At 37.2% G+C, this 22,292-nt stretch overlaps 1 protein-coding gene across 1 annotated transcript; it reads left to right on the forward strand.

The window, feature by feature from the left end:
• Positions 1-11,072: 11,072 nt before the first annotated feature.
• LOC131321616 (uncharacterized) lies at positions 11,073-13,388 on the forward strand. The gene is made up of 2 exons (XM_058352502.1): positions 11,073-12,653; positions 13,028-13,388. Exon 1 carries the CDS (start codon positions 11,719-11,721, stop codon positions 12,619-12,621), a length of 903 nt encoding a protein of 300 aa, XP_058208485.1. The 5' UTR covers positions 11,073-11,718; the 3' UTR covers positions 12,622-12,653; positions 13,028-13,388.
• The last annotated feature ends 8,904 nt before the right edge of the window (positions 13,389-22,292 follow it).

Here is a 22,292-nt window from a genome sequence, read left to right on the forward strand (position 1 = left end):
TGATCGAAAGCGTTCCGACTATGTTGCTCCCAATTTTTTTTTGATTGCTTTAATTTTTTTGTTTACACTTAACATGATAAACTCAACAAGCCGAACTTAATGAACAACTTGAAAATCACTCTTTGGGGTCTGGGATGAGGTTCATTTGGGTTTTGGTTTTGATTTCCAATGCTAAAAAGAAAGAGATCGACTGCGTGCTAATTGGGGTGTGAATTAAAGTGCTTTAAATGTATGAATGTTTGGGTTTTGGGGTATGTAATGGTAATGGCAAGGCATAGAAAGAAGTAAGCGTGGTCGAGCCGGTGGACCATTTAATTTGCTTTGGGAATCATCAAATGTGCCACAAGAGAAATCTTCCAACAAGGCCAAAAGCTTTTGGAGAATCCTTTGTTCCAATTCAACTGTTGTTGGAGTATGAATTTACCAATGCAAAAAGAGTAATGCTAGATACGAAGAAAACGACCATAGTATCTAAGGTTTACGGAAATAGTGTGAATGGTTTACGGTTGTCAAAAGATCTTTTTTTTAATAATCAGATGTCCATGTCAGTTAATTTGCTCGCGTGCATCTCAATTAATTCTGGAGCTTTAAAGTTAATGACCAAACAAACCTCCAAAAGCTAGATTTGGAATGTTTGGATTTTGTTGTTCAGATGCCATTGTTGCTGTCGATTTTGTAGCCGGTTTTTGTATTAGTAGGATAGGATTTCTTAGATATACTTGTGTGAAGATTAGGGTTTTGTTAATTAGGTGGGGGTTGATGGAATCTTGGACCCTCAATGGCTGGACTTCGTTGTGTTCATATAAAATATTTGACTAAAGTTTGAATTTTTTGTTTTTGTTTTTGTTTGTGTATGCTTGTTCTTTTGCAGAGTTGGTAGGAAATATGAGTATTGGAATATTTTTGTTTGAGAAAAGTCAAAGTGGAGCTTCTCGGAGCCGATCCCAGTTTTGTTTTAGAATTGCCCGCATTTCAATTTTATCGGATGTCCCCGAAGAGACATCTTTGCCTTCAAGATGTGGGTGTGGATTCTCTCCGGTCCTCTTCAACGACTCCAATCTTTACTCTCTCTTTTTGACCCTTTTTAAAAAAAAAAATTTGATTCGCAATTTTTTTTTTTATCAAACTAGCATAGATAAAAGAAATTAATACATAGTTCTGGAGAGCTTAACTCCCCTCCCCTCACATCATCTAGGATAACCTGATTAATACAATCTGGAATAGTTTGAATAACAACAAGACCGCCATCAATACTATTAAAATAAGCCTTCGCAATTGCATATGCATTTCAATTGGCCTCCCGAAAAATATGACGTACTTATGCCTTAAGCCAATCCAGCAACACCATACAATCAGCGACTTAACTCATGGTTTCCCAGCTCTTTTCCTTTGAGGAGATGCACCAAAGTCATAGAATCTGTTTCCACCAAAATACCCAGCAAATTTCGCTCTAAAGCAAATTGCATACTGCCCAACACTCCACTGTAGTACTAGAAGAAGCTGCAACAATTTTCCTTTGAAAACCCACAACCCAATTACCATGGCTGTCTCGTATGAGACCGCCTGCCACACCAGATTTCAGACTCAGATTGAAAGCTCCATCACAATTTAGTTTGAAGCAACCAGTTGGGGAAGGGTTGGGGTTCCATCCCACAAGTACAGTTCGTTTGCCACGGTTTACCCGATCATGCTCACAAGCAAGAGCCCATTCTCAAGGGCTAGATTGGTAATATTTCTGATCGTAACCGATATGTCATGATTTGAGTTATCAAAAAACACGACGATTCCTAGAAAGCCAAATAGAATGAAGGTTTTATAGGGACAAGAACATGCCATGGAGCACCACAAGGATGAAATTTTTTCGAAATGCAATTCACATGGACCCAACATTCAAAGGAAAGGAGGAAAGAACTTCTAACAGAATAATGAACCTCAACGCCGCACCACAACTGTTGCACCAAGTCACAATCACGCAACACATGAGTAGTAGATTCTTGAATTGGACAACCAGCTGGACAAAGCTTATTGATTCATATTTTATAAGCTTATGAAGAACATCAATCGTGTCAAAAATCATGTTACCTGGATATCAAGAATAAGATCGTTAGCGACTAATCTTGAGAAAACAAATACAACTTCAGTATGCCATTTCTATTTTTCCAAGATATGTTTTATAATTATATTTTTTTGATATCCGAGTGACATAATTTTTGATATGGTTGATATTTTTGATAGATTTAGAGTGAAAGATTTCAATTATCAAAGTGGGCCTTAAAAGGGCAGACAAAAAACCCTCAGTTTATTAGTAAAAATCATAAACCTCTTTTCGCCGTTCAAAAAAAATAATCATAAACCTCTTGTCCGGACCATGTGTCATTTAACTTCCTTCTGATTTTTGTTCTGTTTTCTTCTCTGCTTTAAAGTTCAATGTGGACAAAGAGAAGAACTTTGCATTTTTTTTCACTCCCAATACTTTAAGCTGTGGAGTTTACTCTTTGTTTGTTTATGGTGTGATTAGTTTCTTGAGGAGAGAGAAGGATCATTCATGATCTGAGGATGTGATGCAAAGTGAGGGAGTGAGTGTGCTTGTCACTGATATTGGTTTTGTTTTGGAGCTTGTGTTGTATTTTGGTGTGGACAAATGGGGTGTTTGGATTTTATTCTTTGTTTGTTTTCATGGGTGTGATGAAGAAGTGGACTTTTTATGGTTAGTCAGAGGATGAGGTAAAGGCTACCTACACTGAATAGGGCGGTAAACTAGCCGATTTGTCAAGCTCGAGCTCAGTTTGTTTACTAAACGAGCTAAAAACTTGAGCATGAACTCTTAACGAGCTGGGCTTATTCATTTACTAGACAAGCCTCTTTAAACTAGCCAAGCCTCCCTTAATGAGCAGAACTTTTTTCAAGCGAGCCGAGCTCCACTTGCCTCGTTTACTAAACGAAGTCGAAAACTCGAGCTCGAGCTCGAGCTTGGCTCGTTTATGAAACGAGTCGGGTCGAGCCGAGCGTTAACAAGACGAGTTGAGCTTGTGAGCTGCTCAGTTCATTTACAGCCCCACCTAAATAGGAGTAATTTTTCCAATTAATAATTCGGTAGTCGGCTCAATGAACTGACTATATTCAGGAGATAAAATATGCTTATACTTGTAAGAAAATATTGCACTTAGAAATGAGCACATACGTAAGTGGACTTAGAGATGGAATGAACATATCTTTGCTATAACGAGAGTGCCAAGTCTGACATATCTGAATGAAACCGAAAAACGAGTGAGTTAAACCATATAATTAAGACTTCTTTTCATAAATCCATTCGAATAAGAATTTTACATATAAGTCGTACTGAGTTATAGCTAAAGCCGCTAATAAAAATAACCAGCCATTATGTCCTCTATATTCGAGTGTGTGTGTGTGTATATATATATATATATATATATATATATATATATATGAAAACAATGGTGAATGAGAGATTAGGACAACCAGTTCAAACCCAATGACCATAATGGGCCCTTAAAACAATACGGGGATTGTACCCTTGATGGACCCAACTGATGGTGTTTGGTAATTTGGTCACAACAAAGTCCAGCCCAATTTTTCTGGGTTTCCAAAACACTAGCCCACCTTTTATTTCAATGTACAGCTTGCCAGCCATGTTCGGTTTAGGCTTTGAGCGAGGTTTAAAGAGTAATGAGTGAAGATAGATAGAGAAAGAAAAAAAAAATTATTGAAGATCATGTCTAGGGGTCTTGAGAGTAACCCAAAACGAACAAGGTAAAAAAAAAAAGGGAATAAAACCTTGAAGACAAGTTTAAATTATTAAATCTCTTACATAAAACAACTAAAATCAGAGGATAAAAAGTTGTCTCCAAATATGGTCCGAGTACTTAGGACATGAAGACGAACTCTAAAGATAGGGAGTTTATAGACGAAAGATAAATACTAATATATCCATGTAGGGATGACGACTTCGCAAATAAAAGAGTAATGGAGTAAAAAAGTTGCCTTGTCTCCAGATATGGCATGGCCGCGTGGTCTTTGGTGACGTAAAACGAAGTCTCAAGGTAGGATGTTACAAACGAGAAATAAATATGACATGGATGACGAGTTCTTGGATTTTTTCAAATTTGACCTTTTTTTTTTTCTTTTCTCTATTGATTGTTGTTGTGAAGATGGATAAGAAACACTAGCAAAAACAGTGATCAACTGGTGAGAAGTGTTCACTAAGACGAACTCTAAAGATGGTAATTTTATAGACGACAAATAAATACTATATCCTTGCATGGATGACTACTTCTTAGACACACAACTAATTGAACGCAACGATGTCTTGTCTCCAAAGATGGTATATGAGCGTTTGGTGACGTAAGATGAGTCTCAAGATAAGATTTTTACAGACAAGAAGTAAATATGATCCATGCACGAACGACGACTTAGAATTTTTAAAAATCGATCTTGTTTTTTCCTTACTTTATTGGTTATATATTATTGTTGTGAAGACAGATAAGAAACACAAGCAAAAACTATGACAGGTGAGAAGTGTTCACTAAAACAAACTCCAAAGATAATAGGAGTATACTTTTATAGACGATAAATAAATATACTATATCCCTGTATGGATATATGATGACTTCTTAGAAAAAAAACCAATTGAATAAAACGATGCGTCTTCAAAGATGGTATGAGTATTTGGTGACGTAAGACGAAGTCTGAAGATAGGATTTACACACGATAAATAAATATGATCCTTGCGTGGATGACTACTTCTTGGAATTTTTAAAATTTTATCCCTTTTTTAAAAAATAAATATGATCCTTGCATGGATGACTAGTTCTTGGAGTTTTTAAAATTTATCATCTTTTCTTTTTTTTTTCCTTTCTTACTTTTTCTTAATGAGATAGGGTCCTAAAATGTAATTTCGGAAATTTTCTTTAGATTTCAATAAAACAACTACTCGGGTAGTTTATTTTTAAAATAACCTAATGTCAAAAAATCAATGGGCCCCCGAATATTTGGTCTACATTTTGGGAGCCCTTGTTGGCAGCCTTGTAGGTCGAAGCTCAAGACCGGCCGTATGTGTCTCAGTCCGATTGTGCCTGGAATTTGAGTGATTATTTAGTAGTTCTTGTTCTTGAGTGCAACCATGTGGTACTCTTGAGATCTTTTCCAGCACATATTGTCTTAACCTGCTAACTAATCAGTCACGAGCCCAATTCTTGTAATTCAATCACGAGCCCAATACGGGACTTGCCCCACCTGTATGCCACTTAGCGGTTCTCCTTTCCCATCTCCCTTACGCGTAGGCTAGACATCTATCAAGTAAAAAAAAAAAGAGATTAGAAAACAATAGTATGTGTGTCAAGTTTTGAGATGTCAAATTACCCTATCAGCTTTTTATTAAAAAATGGCATCTTCAAATTTGAAACCTAGCTAGATCGAAATTAATGCTGTAAAAAATTACACTCATTATATGGGACATGCCATGTTGGTTCACCATGAGTATGGGCCCTGGGGCATCTCATGTGGGGGCTAGTTAATGTGAACTAGATATGGTGATTTTTGTTGTTTGAAAGAGGGACAGAGAATTAAAGCTTGCAGTTGATCATTTCCCTCTGTTTTCTTTTATGAGGAAAAAAGAGGCATGATTACCCAACAGAATGTTTTCTTCATGTTCATGATTTGCAATTGGTGGTGGATTTAAATACAAACAGAAACAGAAATTTTTGGTGGTGAAATGAAAAGACACAATCATAGTTGCAATAAAACACTTTATGCTCTGGTTGATAAAAAAAAGAAAAAGAAGAAGAAGATTCTTTTTGAGAGGGGTTCGATCTGGTCGGCTCATTTGCGAGTCCTTTCCGACCTAATTCTAAATTGTTCATTTTGCAGAACTTTGTTGTGAATATGAAGCACATGACCAGAAATCATGTTCATCAAAAATCATTAAACGCATGATTTTGCAACATGTGTATCTCAATTTAAGTAGGTTCTAATCAAGTATTAAAAAATCAAGTCGTTGCCTTTTTAACATAAGTATGTTCGGAAATCCCAGAAATGGATATTCACGAAACATGATTTTCGGTGTGATTGGTGCTCTCAATGAGCTCTAAAACATAAAACGTTTCCGATTATCGAAATGGTCGAGCCGGAGAAAGGGGCACAAATGCGCAGAATAGGACCATCTAGTCCGTAGAGGATCCCATTCCTTTTCAAAATTAACTTCTTCTGTTTAGGAGGGGGGATAGCTTATATTGTTACACATTAAAAACAAATCAAGTAGGTGGCTGTTACAAATTAAAGTCAAATTTAAAAGGAAAAATCAAGTGGGGTGGATGTTAGGAGTGGTTGCAACTGTTGTTGCTGCTAAACTTCTTATAACAGTAACTGATGCTGGTAAACTAGGTTTGCTTTGAAAGTTTAATTTTTTCCACAATTCTTTATCATCATTTTTACCACAATTCGAAGCCTAATTCATGGCATTACTTGATGGAAGTTGGGGCCCTAAAATTTTAGTTGAAATTTGGAGCCGAAAGCGATTGCGCCTCTTGCTTTAGGCCTGGGTCGGGTCTGAATACAGCATTAAGGCAAGGGAAAAAAAAAATCAAAGAAGAGCTTCTCAAGCATTAGAAATAATATCTTTTTAATGAATAAAAAATAAAAAGCTACAAGCTGCAACAAACAAGGGCTAAGACCCCGTTTCACTAAAGTTCATATTTTTAAAGTACTTATTTTTTGTTTTACGAGATATGTTATTTTTTCACATTACATCACTTTAATTTAAACCTTAGCGGAACAGAGCCTTACTAAGCTAATTATTCTATCTACAATATATAAATAGTAAACTAATGAACGAATTCCATTTCCCCTGGACATGCTCTGGGGGCGTTTGAGAGCTTACATTTTGGCTTTTTATTTTTAAATTTTTGGCTTTTTGACTTTTTGAATTATGACCAACGTGTATTTTGAATATGATAGAGTGTTTAGATAATACGTGCAGAATACAATTTGCAATAGGAGTAGTGTTTGTGAGATCTGTGATGAAAATAAATTATGAGTTGATTTTTTACCATATTGCCCTTGATTATTTTTTATGGAAATGTGTATAAATAATTGTTTAGTCAATTTTTTAATTTGTTTAATAATTAACGAGAATCGTAGACCTTTGATTTTATTTTTTTTATGCACGCAGCATGTAGACCGTTGGATCGCCCAATCGTCTTAGGAGATAAGTGTCTACCAATACAGCAAAGGTACCAATGAACCGACATGTTTATCGAGAAACAATAAATCTCAGGACAATACTTTTTTACACATATCTTGCACGTACATTTTTTTGGGATCCATTTCGGGTCCCATTAATATGATCCGAACCGTTCATTATTTTTAAAATAATGTTTTAAGAATTTCTGTAAAACATTATTTTAAAACATTATTCTATCGAGTTGATTTTTTACAGAAACTTTTAAAACATTATTTTAAAAATAATGAGCGATTCGGATCATATTGATGGAACCCGAGATGGGCCCCATAAAAATGTATGTGCAAGTAGCATGACTGATCAAGAAAACAGAGTAGAAGGAGTATTTCTCTTGATTGGCCAAGAAAGCTATAGTATACCACTAGTGCTAGCCTGAGCCTACGGCACTACGCATCTCGGTTAAAAGGGATGGCAGTTGTGTGATTTAGGTGAAAACCATGGGTATTTTATCGGAAAGTGGGAGGATGCACTACAACCTTTGGATCAAATGAATCTAAGTCGTTCCAATAACTTGTCCCCACGCCCTTCTGTTTTATAATAATAATAGAGATAGAGATTGATGAGAGAGAAGATGAAACCACAAATCTCTGGAGGTAGTTATTTGAAACTCAAATTTGAGAGAAATCCACTTATTTTTCTGGAAATCAAACTCACAGTTACTACAAAGGGTGTTCGATGAGGTTAAAGATGGGTGAGGATTTCCCACGAGGTTAGATCGGCTTCTCTCTTCTTCAGCTTTTGTTTGCTCTCTCTATCTTCAACGTCGTGTGTGGTGGGAAAGAACAGATCTGCAATAGAGGAAAAGGATTGTATGTAATTACCCCAATTTCAATCAAGGTATTTTGGTAATTGAATAGAAAATGGGAAAAGCCCAAAATGCAAAAAGGACTTCTTGCCTCTAAACGCAAAATCGGTGAATGTGTTTTCTAGGGATGAGTTTTGGAATGGGTTGAGTTTTGTTCGCCCTCCACTTGAGAGGGTGAACATTACCATTTTTCCTATTGTTTGAAATGATGTGGACCTCACCATAAAGTGATGTCATGCTTATCAAAAAGTGTATTGCATGGTAAGCATAACATCACTTTGTAGTGGAATCCACACCATTTCAATTAATGAAAGAGAGGGTAATGTTCACCTTCCTTAAAACAAGGTGAACAAAATTGAACTCGGAATTTTGGAACAAGGAGCCAAACAACCAAAATTGAAAAATGAGATAATGAAAATGTGAAAAGGAGGTATCCAAACACCGCCTCAGTCTCATACGCAACCACCTTTTTGACATTTGGAGGTCTTGTTTGAATTTTTGGCCAAGGTTAACCACGTTGTCATCACTACCATTAGGGACGAAGTTTTTTTATTTACTATTTTTTATTCTCCATTAGGCACGAAGCCAGAATTCAAAAAAACCCATTCTCTTTCGTACATGGCACTCATCCCTCCCTCACCCGATCCTCCCTAGCGAAAAACATAGAGAAACCCATAATATACAATACACATTTGTCTAATTTCAAACGAGTTTCAATCACGTACCAGGCTACATCAAATTATTCGTCTCGATGAAACGATTCTAATGCGGGGTGGTTTTGAGTAATTGAGTTTTGAGTTTGATTATTAGTAAAAGTTTTTAAGTTTGGTTATAGAATGAGTGTGACTTGATTATTTTCTAAAAGACTTGTAACTTTGCTTATTACAATATGAGGTATTTTTTGAGCATTGTTGTTAAATTTATTTATCTACACCTGTTTGCTTTATTACAATGAAGATGCTCTTAGTAAAATTTAATTGGTACCCTTTTTGATGATGTGTGAATAATGGTGCAAAATTCACTCATGTCCCTAAATTGGAAGAAAAAAGAACAAAACAGCTGCAATATTTCTCTATACTGGCAAAGGTCAATCCATTTACTGAAATTTGCTCAAACCTTTCTAAAACTGAATCATTGAGTGGGGCCTTCTAATTTTTGCAAAAGTCGTTTGGAAATTCATTTCAAATTATCACGTTGCGGTCCGTAGACACTCATAAAAAAGCTTTAGACTTTTTATTTTCCCCTAAAACACTAATTGGTTTGGTTAATTTTTCAGAAGTTACTTTCTGGGAATTTTTTCCGGAAAAGAAATCATTTTTTTCACAAAACATTGGAAAACATTATTCAATTTTCTCCTTTTTTTTGCATGTGAATCAACGCAAAAACGATGAATGTTTTGGATGACATAATTAAATTCTGAAGAGGTTTGTGCGAAATTTATATGAAAACTGGAACCAAACGTATCATTTTTCAGGAATTTTTAGTCTCCTATAAATTTAATCAAATTCATTTGAATAAATCGTCAGATTAAGCCGTTTTCATGTGAATCAACATGAAAACGATGAAAGTTCTGGATAACGTAATTAAATTCTGAAGAGGTTAGTGCAAAATTTATATGAAAACTGAAACCAAACGTATCATTTTTCGGAAATTTTTAGTCTCCTGTAAATTTAATCAAATTCATTTGAATAAATTGTCAGATTAAGCAATTTTTTTATTCATGTTTAACAAACAGTCAGAGAGCTTATTTTATTTGCGGATGAGGCATTTAAAAAATATTAACAATAACGTTTTGCTTGTTTCCTCTGCTCTTCTTCCCGGTACTACCTAGTAGCAAGTGTGACATATTTTAATTTATGTTTGACGAATATTTGAAGGCCTGTTTGTTTGACCAAATATACGTTTATTTAATAAAACGCCTTCCCTCTTTTGCGTGCAAAATATTTGTTTACTACTTATTTGGAACACTATCTTATTCTTATAAACTTTTGAATAAATTTTTTGAGAAGGTAATTAGGTACCAGTACTATATAGGAGTAGGGTTGCTAAACGAACTAAGCTATTCGAATCTAAATTCGTGTTTGTTCGTTAAAAGCTTGTTTAAGATCGGCAAATCCAGCTTGAACATGTTTTTGAAACTTGTTAAGATTTCAAACCAAGCTTGAATAAGTGGCTCGTTCGGCTTATTATGTATAAAAAAAATTAAGCTACTTGAGATCGGCTCGTGTGTGGCTTGATTAAAGCTCATTTGAGATCGGCTCGTGTCACAAATAAACTAAGATTAAACATATTTTTGAAGCTCATTACATTAAGTTATAGAACTAAACTTGATTAGCTACATGCTTCGCTCGTTTATCAACTCTATATAGGAGTCCATGAACGCCATCAAGGTAGAATACTGAAATTGAGGGGTCAACTCTCAACTGTATAGCTGGAAAACTAAATGTCAACTGCCCTTAAGATTTAAATAAATCTTCCAGAGTGTGACACTTAGAAAACCCACTATACCGGATTTTCCACAAATTATTCTTTCTTGTTCAAAACATCTATATTCAAATCAAATGTTATAGTTTTATACCAATTCTTATATCTAACGGAAAAGTAAAAAGAAAAAGAAAAGAAAGATGAAAGGATTAATGTTAAATTGTGTGCTTCGGGTGAAATTCAATTCGGACTATTGTAATTCGAATTGAATTTCTCACAGAAAATTTAAATTTAAATTACTGCTGTCAACTGCATACACATTATTGGTATTTGTTGACACATTTATTTGTTAAAGTCATAATTTTTCTTTTTCGATTCATCTTGTTGAAACAAACTAATACATGAAAATTTAACACAAAACTAACAAATACGCAAAAATTTAAATAAAAATCCAAATAAAAATGAAACCCAAGAATTGAAAGATGTAGTCTACAATTTTTTGATTAGCGGAAAACCCCCTGAATAAAAGAAGAGCCCTGAAAATTGAAATGAAACCTCCAAACAAGATACTCCACTCCTAAAAACAGCTTTTTCAATTCTCTCTGTATTTTTCTTTACCACTGTGGTCTCTGTACTTGTTTTTTTTTTTTGAACTTCAGCATTCTTATTTGTTCATTTGCTCTGTTTAGGTAGCTTTACTTTCGTCATGGCATACCCTATTTTCCGCAAAAACTCCAGTAATTTCCAACGTCTTTTGTCCTCTCCTCGCAAACAGTCGGTTCCAGCGATGATTATTGGTTATTTGGTGGCCCGTACCAACCAAAAACAAAAACTGTAAACCATCACAAAGATCCAATCCTTGAGCAGCAGCGCCAACCAGATTTGAGAGCAAGTTCCGCAAATGGGTTTCTAGTTTCGTCTCTCAAAGATCATTTCTGGTATGACAATCTTGTCCTCCTTTTCTTGCTCATTCGCACCAAACAGATTTCAGGGCAATTTTGGCAAATGGGTTTTTGATTTCATCTCTCACTCATCAGTTCTTGTTGCTCAATTGCATCACCGTTAAACCCAATTGTTGTCCAAGAGTATTATAAGGAGAGACTGAGCAAATCTTGGGTCTCGGGTGGTGTTTGCCATTGTGCCATTGATCCGTTTAATCTTCATTTCCTTTCAAAGATTAATAAATTTCTTTTGCCGAGCAAAAAAAAAGAGACTGAGCAAATCTTGGGCGAAAATGAGGGACTTCCCTTCTTGTTTTGGTGAAAATGGTGTTCAAGTAGCTGATGCTTCAAGTTCAAGTGTGAGCAAAGCCTCACAGAATGTACTTACGTGCCTGTATAAGTGTAAATTGTTTGGTCAATCGTGCTTGGTTACCATTACATGGGGCAAGAACTTGATGGGTCAATGCCTGAGTGTTGAAATTCAAGATTTGTTGAATCGATGTCTCTGTAAGGTTGATCTAAAGCCTTCTTTGTTCTCAAAAAGAAAAGGGTCCAAGTGTGTGGAGGTCAAGTCTTGTAAAATTGAAATGTATTGGGACATTTCTTCGGCCAGTTTCGGATCTGGGCCGGAGCCCTTGGATGGGTACTACTTAGCAGTGGTTTGTAAAGGGGAGATGGTTCTCCTTGTGGGGGATCTCAAAAAAGAAGCATTCAAGAAGACTAATGCAAACCCTTCACTGTCCAATGCAATGCTCATTTCAAAGAGGGAACACATTTTTGGGAAGAGGGTTTTTGGTACCAAGGCCCAGTTCTGTGATAATGGGCCTGTTCATGGTCTCACAATAGAGTGTGATACTGTTGGTGATAACGATCCGTCTCTTGTGATTCGTGTAGACAGTAAGACTGTGATGCAGGTGAAGCGACTCCGTTGGAAGTTTAGGGGAAATCAAACAGTTCTGATTGATGGTCTCCCAGTAGAGGTTTTCTGGGATGTCTATAACTGGCTGTTTGGTAACACTTTTGGGAATGCAGTTTTCATGTTCCAAACTTGTTTGTCGGCTGAGAAGTTGTGGGCAAGCCAAACATTTCCTGATTCCTCTATACCGCCTTGGCCTTTAGCTCAGAGTTTTAAGGAGTCTAGTTTACCAGGTGGTCTTGGATTCTCATTTATTTTGTGTGCTTGGAAGAATGAGTAGATGTGTGTTCTTCCCCAAATGATTGCAAACAGGTATATTTATTGAATTGTATTGCAGAGTACGTGAATGAATGACTGAATTGAATTATATCTGCTATTGTGCGTAAATGAGTATTGCAGCTTTAGCTTTTGCTCCATTCCTCCTTTTGTTTACTCAAAGTATGGTAGTGTTTGGTTCCCTTCAGTGAGTTTAGGAAGGATTTTAATTCCTTAGCCTCAATTGGTGAATGATAATTATACTTGTAAATTATGTACATGAGCATCCCATTCTAGATTCATTCAAATTAAACTAACACCGTATAAAATGGATTGAAAAGAATTTGATTTGTTGTTCTAGATAATTCAACTGGTTTTTTCCAAAAAGACAAAAGAAAAGATGATTCAATTGGTGTGGTTTTGTTTTTAAGGTTCTTTTGCCCAGATTGCTCGAACGAATAAGCAAGCATCAAAAAGCTTCGAAGGTGGTTCTCATGCTATCAGTGAGTCATACTGTTGTGACGGATACCTGAAAAGCCTTCCATGATTTCGGTATGCAGCTGTTATTTTTTTAGTAGAGTGGCTAATCCTTATACATAGTTAGGAGTTGCATATTTGTTCTTGAAATCTATGAAGCTTAAATCTTGTAGAAGTCACTGCAAAACAATGACGGTGAAGTTTACCATTTCTGTTGGAAATTAGAATACTGAGATTTAACATTGTAATTGAGGTGGAAAAGAGATGGCAGCATTACTCACACCCTTTACAATCCGTCATCCGTGTGAGTTGCAGGAACATACTTCCCATTTTATGTGTCAGGCCCAGTAGAGCATTTTCTGGTTTTTTTCTTGCACGGGTTCTACGGCGACGTGTTTAGAGTATGTCTTTTAAGAATGTAGCATTTAGCATCACATTAATCTTGCTATATGTAATTTGACTTTGGACTGTTACTAGTTTTTCTGCCAAAAGGATGGGTTCAATTTGACTTCAGAAAGCTATACGTTCCCTCCTTAAAGTTCCAAGGGGAGTTCAACTCCTGACAAGAAGTTGTAAGTAGGATGGATGCTATGTCGTGCCAAGACCGTGATGTGGTCCACGCATGAATTAGACCATAGGGCCCAACTCCTGACTTATAAACTGGAAAATTTGTTCTACAACCCTTTGGGAGGATTGCAAAGATGGTTGGAGGTTGCCTTCCATGTTAAGGATGAATATAGTGAAAACTTGCAATGACCAAGGGAGAGCCAAGCATCAAAAGTAAACACAATTGCCACTTGCATCAATGAAATAAAGTAGCAGCAGTGTCTGGAACAAAATAACAATGTAGCCGGAGGCGAAAACTAAACAAAAAGCTAACTAATCCTAAAATTAGTAGCTTAAAGTGAAAGAAAACAAGTTGCTGGAACTGGAAAATGGTTTGCAAGCTGATAAGCATAAGCTCATAAGCATAAGTGACGTTAGAATCTTGAGGTGGCGGAGCCTTTTGCCTGCCCTGACTTCCCCTATTTATGACCGTTCCTCCCTGAAAATCAGTCCAATTAGGCCCTTAAAATGTGTCACGTTCCAAATATAGCTGATCCACTTCCGTTTATTCAGAAAACCCCAAAATGTCTACACTCTTTGATCTTGAAACCACCTCCCCTGATAGCTGACACGTGACCTTTTTGAACCAATGTGGTTCCTATCTTCAAGGGATCACCTCCTATCCTTGCTCCAGCACGAACAATCCCAGCTCTTCAGATGGCTTATCTTTGCTCCATATAACTGGTGCAATACAAGAAATAATGGATTACTGCCCTCCTTAATTCCTTGTCACTCAACCATCTGTCCATAGGAACTGTAACCGTCCTATAAAATAGCGAATGGTTACCGAATTACAGGGGATCCCAACTCTGGTTTATACCCCACTATCCCAAATGAATATTGGCCCTTAGATTTGAACTGCACAAATGCTGGGCCCACACGCCACGTGTCAGCCTCCCATAGGCGTTGGCGGATGTGCCAAAAATGGTTGACAAACACTATATCGAAAGAAATTCTGCATATAGAGAATGGATTCAGTCTCTCTTGTCCGAGTAGAAGTTTTATAACATGATACAAGTTATTGCCTCAGGAGTCGGGACTCTTCATGCACTGTGAGTTAAGTTTTGAAAATCAGGGAGTTAGGGATGGTGAGCACACTTTGTTATGGCATGATAATTGGTTACCTAATGAACATATGTAGAGGACTTTTGGTGAGAAAAGTTGTGAGGAATCTGGGGAGTTAACTGCACGCTAAGGTTTCTTCCATTATACTTAACAATGAGTGAAAGTCGCGTAGAGAAAAGTCTAGATTAATTCAGCATATTATCTATCAATCATCATACTCTTGTAACCTTCAACCTTAATATTCTTCAAGATTATGAGGTTGTTGGCTCTGCTGGTGGGGAAGAGGTGTTTTCAGGCTTGCCTACTAGAGATAGGTTCTTGGAACGGGGGATGCAGATTGATCCCAGTTGTGTCCTCTGAAATCAAGCAAAAGAGTGACATGATCACATGTTTATTGTAGCGCCTATTGTAGAGGAGTTTGGATTGGTCCTCCTCTGACTCCACTTCTATTATTGCACCTAGTCACCTACTAAGCCTCTTTCGCTGACTCTGGATAGATTACACTGCGGAAGGTCTCCTCAGCCTTGGACAGTTGAGTTGGAATGGACTGTGCAGAACCCGACAAAGCATAATCTTTTGACTATAATGTGTACGAGTTGGCTTTTGCTTCTGTATATCATATTTTGACGGAGAGAAATGCACGAATTTTGTACAAATTTTCTGCAATAAGGCTTGCCATCGTGAAGATACGCTTTGTAATACTTAAAGAAGGGTGTAACTGATACAATTTGGTTTTGGTTTACCGTAGAAAATTCCCATAGAATTTGGCTGATATGGTTGGCTTGGAATATCTTGGCTTTGCTGGTGTGGTGTGTCTTGCCATTCTTTTTCTTTAGGTGTGTCATGTGAGCTTTGTTTCTCAGGGGTACGGCCTTGAAGGGGTATACAACACATCAGGGTATGTCAAATAACTTAAAAACTTGTTTTCTCCAGGCTAAGGTTTGTAACTTGCTGATTGCGCCCTCCCTTGCCGTCTTATTCATTCGAGAGAGTACCCCTTGATATCATGGGAATTGACTTCTTTTTATGCCCTAATTTTAGTTGAAGACCACATGAGATATTCATCCGATTTTAACACTCACCTAGTAAGCATACTTTTAATTCGAGTTTACCCTTGAACTCCCTGCAAAACTCCCTTAGTATGACCTTGAAATGACATTAGAATATTAGATGAACTCGACCGATATCACATTCTTCCGACATGGTGTGTGGCATGACTCGTGATGTGCTGGATCTTGGATCTGCATATCAAAATTGAGCATGAAATGAAAAGGTAAGAAAATAATGGAGTGAAAGAAACTTTTAGTATTTTTTCCCTTTTTGGCTGGAAGAAATGAAAAGAATTTAATTCATCAGATGCAAGGATTCAGCTCAGCTCGAAGCCAATGGCGTTATCTGGTGGGGAACCCAATTGGTTACCATTGGTGTCAGGGTCCGTCCATCTTATCGGCAATGTTTTTGCACAAATTCGAGGAGCCTTCAGTAAGTAGTAAGCACCATGTATGGGTCAAGCTGTCTTAGGTCTGAGAAATGGGCTGGAGGACCGTTTGCTGATTAGAGCCGAGGCGACGACAAGTCGACAACTTAGCCATTTGGAGCCTCAGGTAAAATCTACTTAACACAAGCAGCTTTAGCACCTATTTTCAGTTATACCAAGACTGGGCCCAATCCAGTGCCCGTATAAGTGCTCTTAGTTAAATGGGCTGGGGTGTGAATCAGTTCTCATTATGATCCCTTTTTTTTTTTTCTCTTTCTGATGAGGGTGTCCGAAACTTTTGTCCTCAAACTTGTATGAAAAATGAAGCATGAGTTACGCCCTTAGTTAAAAAGGGTAGCCTTTTATTTCGTTCTCGTTACGATCTTTTCTTTTTCCTTTTTTTCCCCTTTCTGATGAGGGTGTCTGAAACTTTGTCCTAACTCCTAACTAATTTACGACTTCATGCAATTTTCTTGTCCCATAAATAAGGTACGTACGTAACGAGTCTAAGCGTTGGACATGACCTCTAAGGGTGAGGAAAGGTAGCACAACAGATTTCTACAATCCAGATTTTACGAAGTCATTCTTGTTAAAATCACCATTCCTGTCGATGGTCCGTCATGCACCTATTCCAGGAGGATACGTCGAGTTCTTTTTTGTTTAGCTAATTGTCTCAAAACTTTGGAAAATTTGATCCAGGCGGGCAATGGAACGAGAAAAAATAGCATAAATGTGGGATCAATAGAAAGAAGCCCAACAGATCGTGACCGATGACCTTGTAGGAATCCTATGCCCTCAGCGTTGGTGCGGGTTGAAATCCCACCCCCCACCCTCTACGAGATCCTATGCCCTCAGAATTGGTGTGGGTTGAAATCCCACCCCCCACCCCACCCTCTACGAGATCCTATGCCCTCATAGTTGGTGTGGGTTGAAATCCCCCCCCCCCCCCCCCCCCCCCCCCCCACCCTCTACGAGCGGTAAGAGACAAGTGAAATTGCTTAGGAAAAAAAGAAAAAGAAAAGAGAAGTTAAATTACTTGATCCCACTCCCTTCGATTTCTCAATAATAAATATTATCTTTTGTACCTAATATAATTGACAAACGAGGCCAAGCGTGAGAAGTTGTTTTCCTCTCTACCAGTTATTGAAACTTATTTGTCTGGTTGACCAGATAAAAAGTTATGGAAACAAAATTATGTGAAGAAACTGGGTATATTCATTTATTCATCTTCGTTTTCCTTTTCAGTAAATTCCTTTAACTTCAGTTAACAAAATTAAGTAACGGGTTGGCTTGGTGATCAAGACCCGAGACTTAGAGATTTGCTCCATTCTAAAGTCCTAGGTTTGAAACTTCTTTAGGGCCCATCCTTATGGAGCATTTGCTCCGGCTTTAAGTTTGGCTCCCGATAGTAGACGGTGGATTTATGGTCTCCCAGAATTAATTGAGGTGCGAATAAGCTAGTGGATACTTTGGTTATAAAAAAAAAAATTAAGTATGGGACCCCTTGTTTCTTGTCAGCTTCATGATGAAAAATCAGATTAATTAGCTCATCTAAATAAAGAATTTTGCATCCTTGAGATTCCAGTGTTGCTGTCTGAAAGCAATGGGTTCGGAATCCAGAGGGGTATTTGTGTTTTGCACGTCAATCCATAAATCAACTACCAAAACACATCCAAGTGGAGTAATAAGTTTGTGTCCCAATCAATTCATTGAACGACAGATCTAGGGACACCGATCTGGATACAAATGCGGCAAGTGTCATTTGGTTTGTGTGACCAACGCGAATCGAATAGCTCTAGATGTTGGGTTTATGAAGTCTTGTTCAGTTTGGTTTGTACATTGGCGAGTATTTGGAGGCCGACTTGGCCAACTAGGTCCCAAGATTTGGACCCAACTCCCAAGGGATCAGGGGCAACACCTCCAAAACTTAGACAGAGGTATTAGGGGGAAAAAAAATATAGAAATTCTCATTTAAAAACTACATAATATTGTAAATAAAAACTGGATTGGATTCTTTTCTTCTTCTTTTTTTTTCAACAAATAGAAGAGATTATTTACATTATGTATTGAAGTACATAGTATAAGTTCGAGATCTTAGATTAATTGTGAGAGTTCACGTGATAATTAAACCCAGCAACTCAATTAATACCAGAAATAAGTCCATCATAGGAAAGAAACAAAGAAAGAAGGAAAAGCCCGTCCAAAGGAAGAACATCAACATGCAAATAGGAAGATTCGAACTCCTAACCGGTTTGTCGTGTAGTACATGGGCTAACAATCCTAGGATTACTAATCCGGAATTGAGTGGTACCTCGCCAAATAATGTGACTATCAAAGGTGCGTAGTTTGCAACCATTTAAGATTTTCAGAACCCCTTCTTTTTCAACACATTCCCTAATAAGTTTTCTCTCAAATTAATAATTTTATTTCTCTATCTATGTCCTCCGCTACTTATTACTCCGAAAACCTCCGTTAAAATCCAAATCGAACCATCAAAAGCACTCAGTGATATAGCTGAACCAAACAGACTAGTTGTACTAACAATCATCAATTGTGGGGCTACAACAATAGGCCAATTGTATGAGTGAAGATATCCACAGAAAGAACTTGCCATTCACGAAAGTTGCTTTCAGTTTGGGAGGGTGCCCATAATTCAAAGAAGATGTGGTTGTCACTTTATTTAGGGTTTTCGACAAGTCTTGGTATTATTCTTGGCCTCTTCTCCCTCTTACATCTTATCCAACTTTCCTTTGTCTGGATTCCCTGCATCTCATTTGTTACTTCTGGACCCCTCCAGAGAACCCCAACCACCATTCCAATGGATCACATACGCCAAACTAGGCTAACCTGTGGCAATTAAAGTTGCTCATTTGGACGAATTTGCCCTTTATCCTTCCTTCCTGCTATTGGTCTTAAATCAGGGTGGTGTGGTGCCGAGGGGTAAAGGGGAAATGATATAGGTACCGATAGCTTTGTAGGGAAAATGTACCGACTGGCCGCGCTAGGCCGTCTCCGGTCACCAGACGGCCGATTCGAGCCGTTCAAAAATTCTAAAAAATAAACTGAGGGGGAGCTGCACGGGAATCAATGGCATCCGATGTGTGTAAGGTGCTTGATCTAAACACCATATTTTTCGTGTATAGATCAAGCACGAAAAATATGGTGTTTAGATCAAATACCTTACACACATTAGATGTCGTTGATTCTCACGTAAACCCCCTCGGTTTTTTTTTTAGAATTTTTGGACGGCTCGGATCGGCCGTCCGGTGGCCGGAGACGGCCCAGCACGGCCGGTCGGTACATTTTCCCTGCAAAGCTTTCGGTACTGATAGCAGTGCTTGGGGTAAAGTCTCACATCATGTATTTATTCCTGATTCTTGAAGTTGGTGACTTTTTAAGGTGGGGTTACCAGGAAGGGGATGCTGCCGAGCATCCTTGCTGAGTAGGTGCAGAACGGCTGATCCGGTCGTTTATTTCGGCAATCTAAGGTTCAGATTTGTATGCGCTCAGATTCAGTTCGAAACGTCCGTACCGAAATAAACGGCTAGATCATCCGTTTGACACTGCTATGCATGGATGCAGCATCCCCAGTCTGGGTTACCAATGTTTTGTATGTCGTATGTAATCCACAGAGAATTCAAATAATGGAGAAAAATGGATGGGTGCTGGAACTATAATTTATGTAGAAAGGTGGATGTATGTTGCCGATTAATGAATGAATGAGATCTATCGAACAAGATTTATATTGTATATAAAAAATATTATACGTACAATGTAAATTTGAAGGATAAGAACACAATATTCGAAGGACGGAGTACTTCGAAACTTCTCCGGATATAAAGTGGCATCCGATACAATGTAAATTTGAAGGATAAGAACCAAATATTGTCAATTCGATCCTGAGGTTCTACACTATTATATATCGAGAGAATACTAGATTGACTACTGCTATACAAAGTTACAAACTGCTTCCACAAAGTTATTCTATTCCTATTCCTATTCCTATCGTAAAGATAAATTAGTAATTTTTTTTTATTTTATAGAACGATGATAAGAACACAGATTTAAAATAAAGATCTTGATACAATTGTGTCTGGAATCGTCTGATTCACACACACACACGTATCCATTTGATGGTTCCGGAGCTTTATTTTTAATTTGTGTTTGTAGACTTTTATCATTTTGATATGACAGGATCGGGTTCTCTTTAATTAGACTTCTCTACTGCTTACAAGGAATGGCTTCGAATTTGAATCAAATGTAGTTTTTCTTTCCCTTCTCTATCCTATAGACTTGGTAAGAAATGAAAATTAATAACCATTTTTTGAGCATCTTTCAACCTTCGGTTCAGATTCAAAGATGTCAATTTTTTTGAAGGCTGATATATCAATTTGACTCCTTCAGATTTGATATTCATAATACGGTTCCTCCAATTATGTTGTCAAATTTTCTCTCGTGATCTATAAAAAAAAAAAATTCAAATTACTAATATTTTTTGGTAATCCAAAAGGTCACTTTTACATTTTACTGTTGATTCCACTTTTGATACAAATTGGTTGCCTTCAAACCAATGTAGGATTCGATTTTCATTTGAAAGTAAGGTTGGAGAAGGCTATAACGTCAATTTTGACATGTGGAGCTCCACGTAGGATTTGGAGATTCTCTCCAAGAACAAAACTGGACCATTCATGTTCTTGTACGCAAATCAACACCTGTTCTTGATTGCATCTGTTCTCAAGATTTTGCCATCTGCCCAAAATTTCGACAAAATCAAAAGCTGAAATATATTTTCTCTGATTTCTCTGATAACCGCATGTCCAAAGGCCAGTTTGCTTGCACATTAATTAATGCCGGGTCCTTAAAGTAAAGGGTTGGACAAAGCCTCCGATTGCCTCAAACAGAGGCGGAGGTATATGGAGGGTGTAAAAAAAGAAAGAAGTACAGACAAAAGATATTTTGTTTGAGAGATTATCAGTTTATCTTTTTAAAAAGAACTCTGCCTTATCCACACAAGTAACGGAGAACATACGTACGAAAGCTTTGGAATATTATTTTCAAGCACATGAACAAAAATCTATTCTTCCCCGAACTTTTACTAATGTGGTTGTGATATGTCATTATGTGCAACTATCCACTATAGGAAGAAAGAAAAAAAAAAAAGAAAAAGGAAAGGGAGATAAAAATCTACTGCGGCAACCAAAAAAAAAAAAATTTATACTAATGGAAGGCAATTTGGTATTTTCGAGCACTTGAACGAAATCCATTCTTACCCCAAACTTTTACTAATGTGGTCGTGATATGTCGTTATGTGCGACTATATATCCACTATAGGAAGAAAAAAAGGAAAGAGAGAAAAATTAATCTGCTGCGGTAACAAAAAAATATATTATACTAATGGAAGGCGATTTGGCACTTGAACGAAATCCATTCTTACCCCAAACTTTTACTAATGTGGTCGTGATATGTCATTATGTGCGACTATCCACTATAGGAAGAAAAAAAGGAAAGAGAAAAAAAAATCTGCTGCGTCAACAAAAAAAAAAAAAAAAAAAACTAATGGAAGGCGATTTGGTACTTATCGGGACTCGAACAACTTAATTTTTTACACGAACAATGAAAAACATCAATTGAAATAATAAATAATTTGGATTATATGAATAATATAACAATGACTTTCATTTAAAGATCATGAGATAGTTGAACCAAAAGCTTTTTGTTCTTTTTAACAAAAAAAATACTCCCTCCGTCCCTAAATATTTGGCACTTTCATGCTTTTTATTGTCCCATATTATTTGTCCATTTTGAAAAGTCAAAAGCAAAATATGGTAAATTTCCTATGTTACCCTTTTCTTTTGGGCACCAAATTTCAAATTCAAATTTTCAAGTACTATTCAAAGTGGACTTTCATTGAAAAGTGTCACCCCCTTAGCCCAATGCAGCTCCGCCACTAGCCCTACAGGTCGGTATATATCGTATATTTGGCCTCCGTGAGATTCGAAGATGCAACCGGAGAACAAACACTTGGTCAAACCCCTTGGGTGGACTAGATAGTAAGACGACGTCATCTGGTA

This window comes from Rhododendron vialii, chromosome 4a (assembly GCF_030253575.1).
Source record: "Rhododendron vialii isolate Sample 1 chromosome 4a, ASM3025357v1".
NCBI lineage: Eukaryota > Viridiplantae > Streptophyta > Magnoliopsida > Ericales > Ericaceae > Rhododendron > Rhododendron vialii.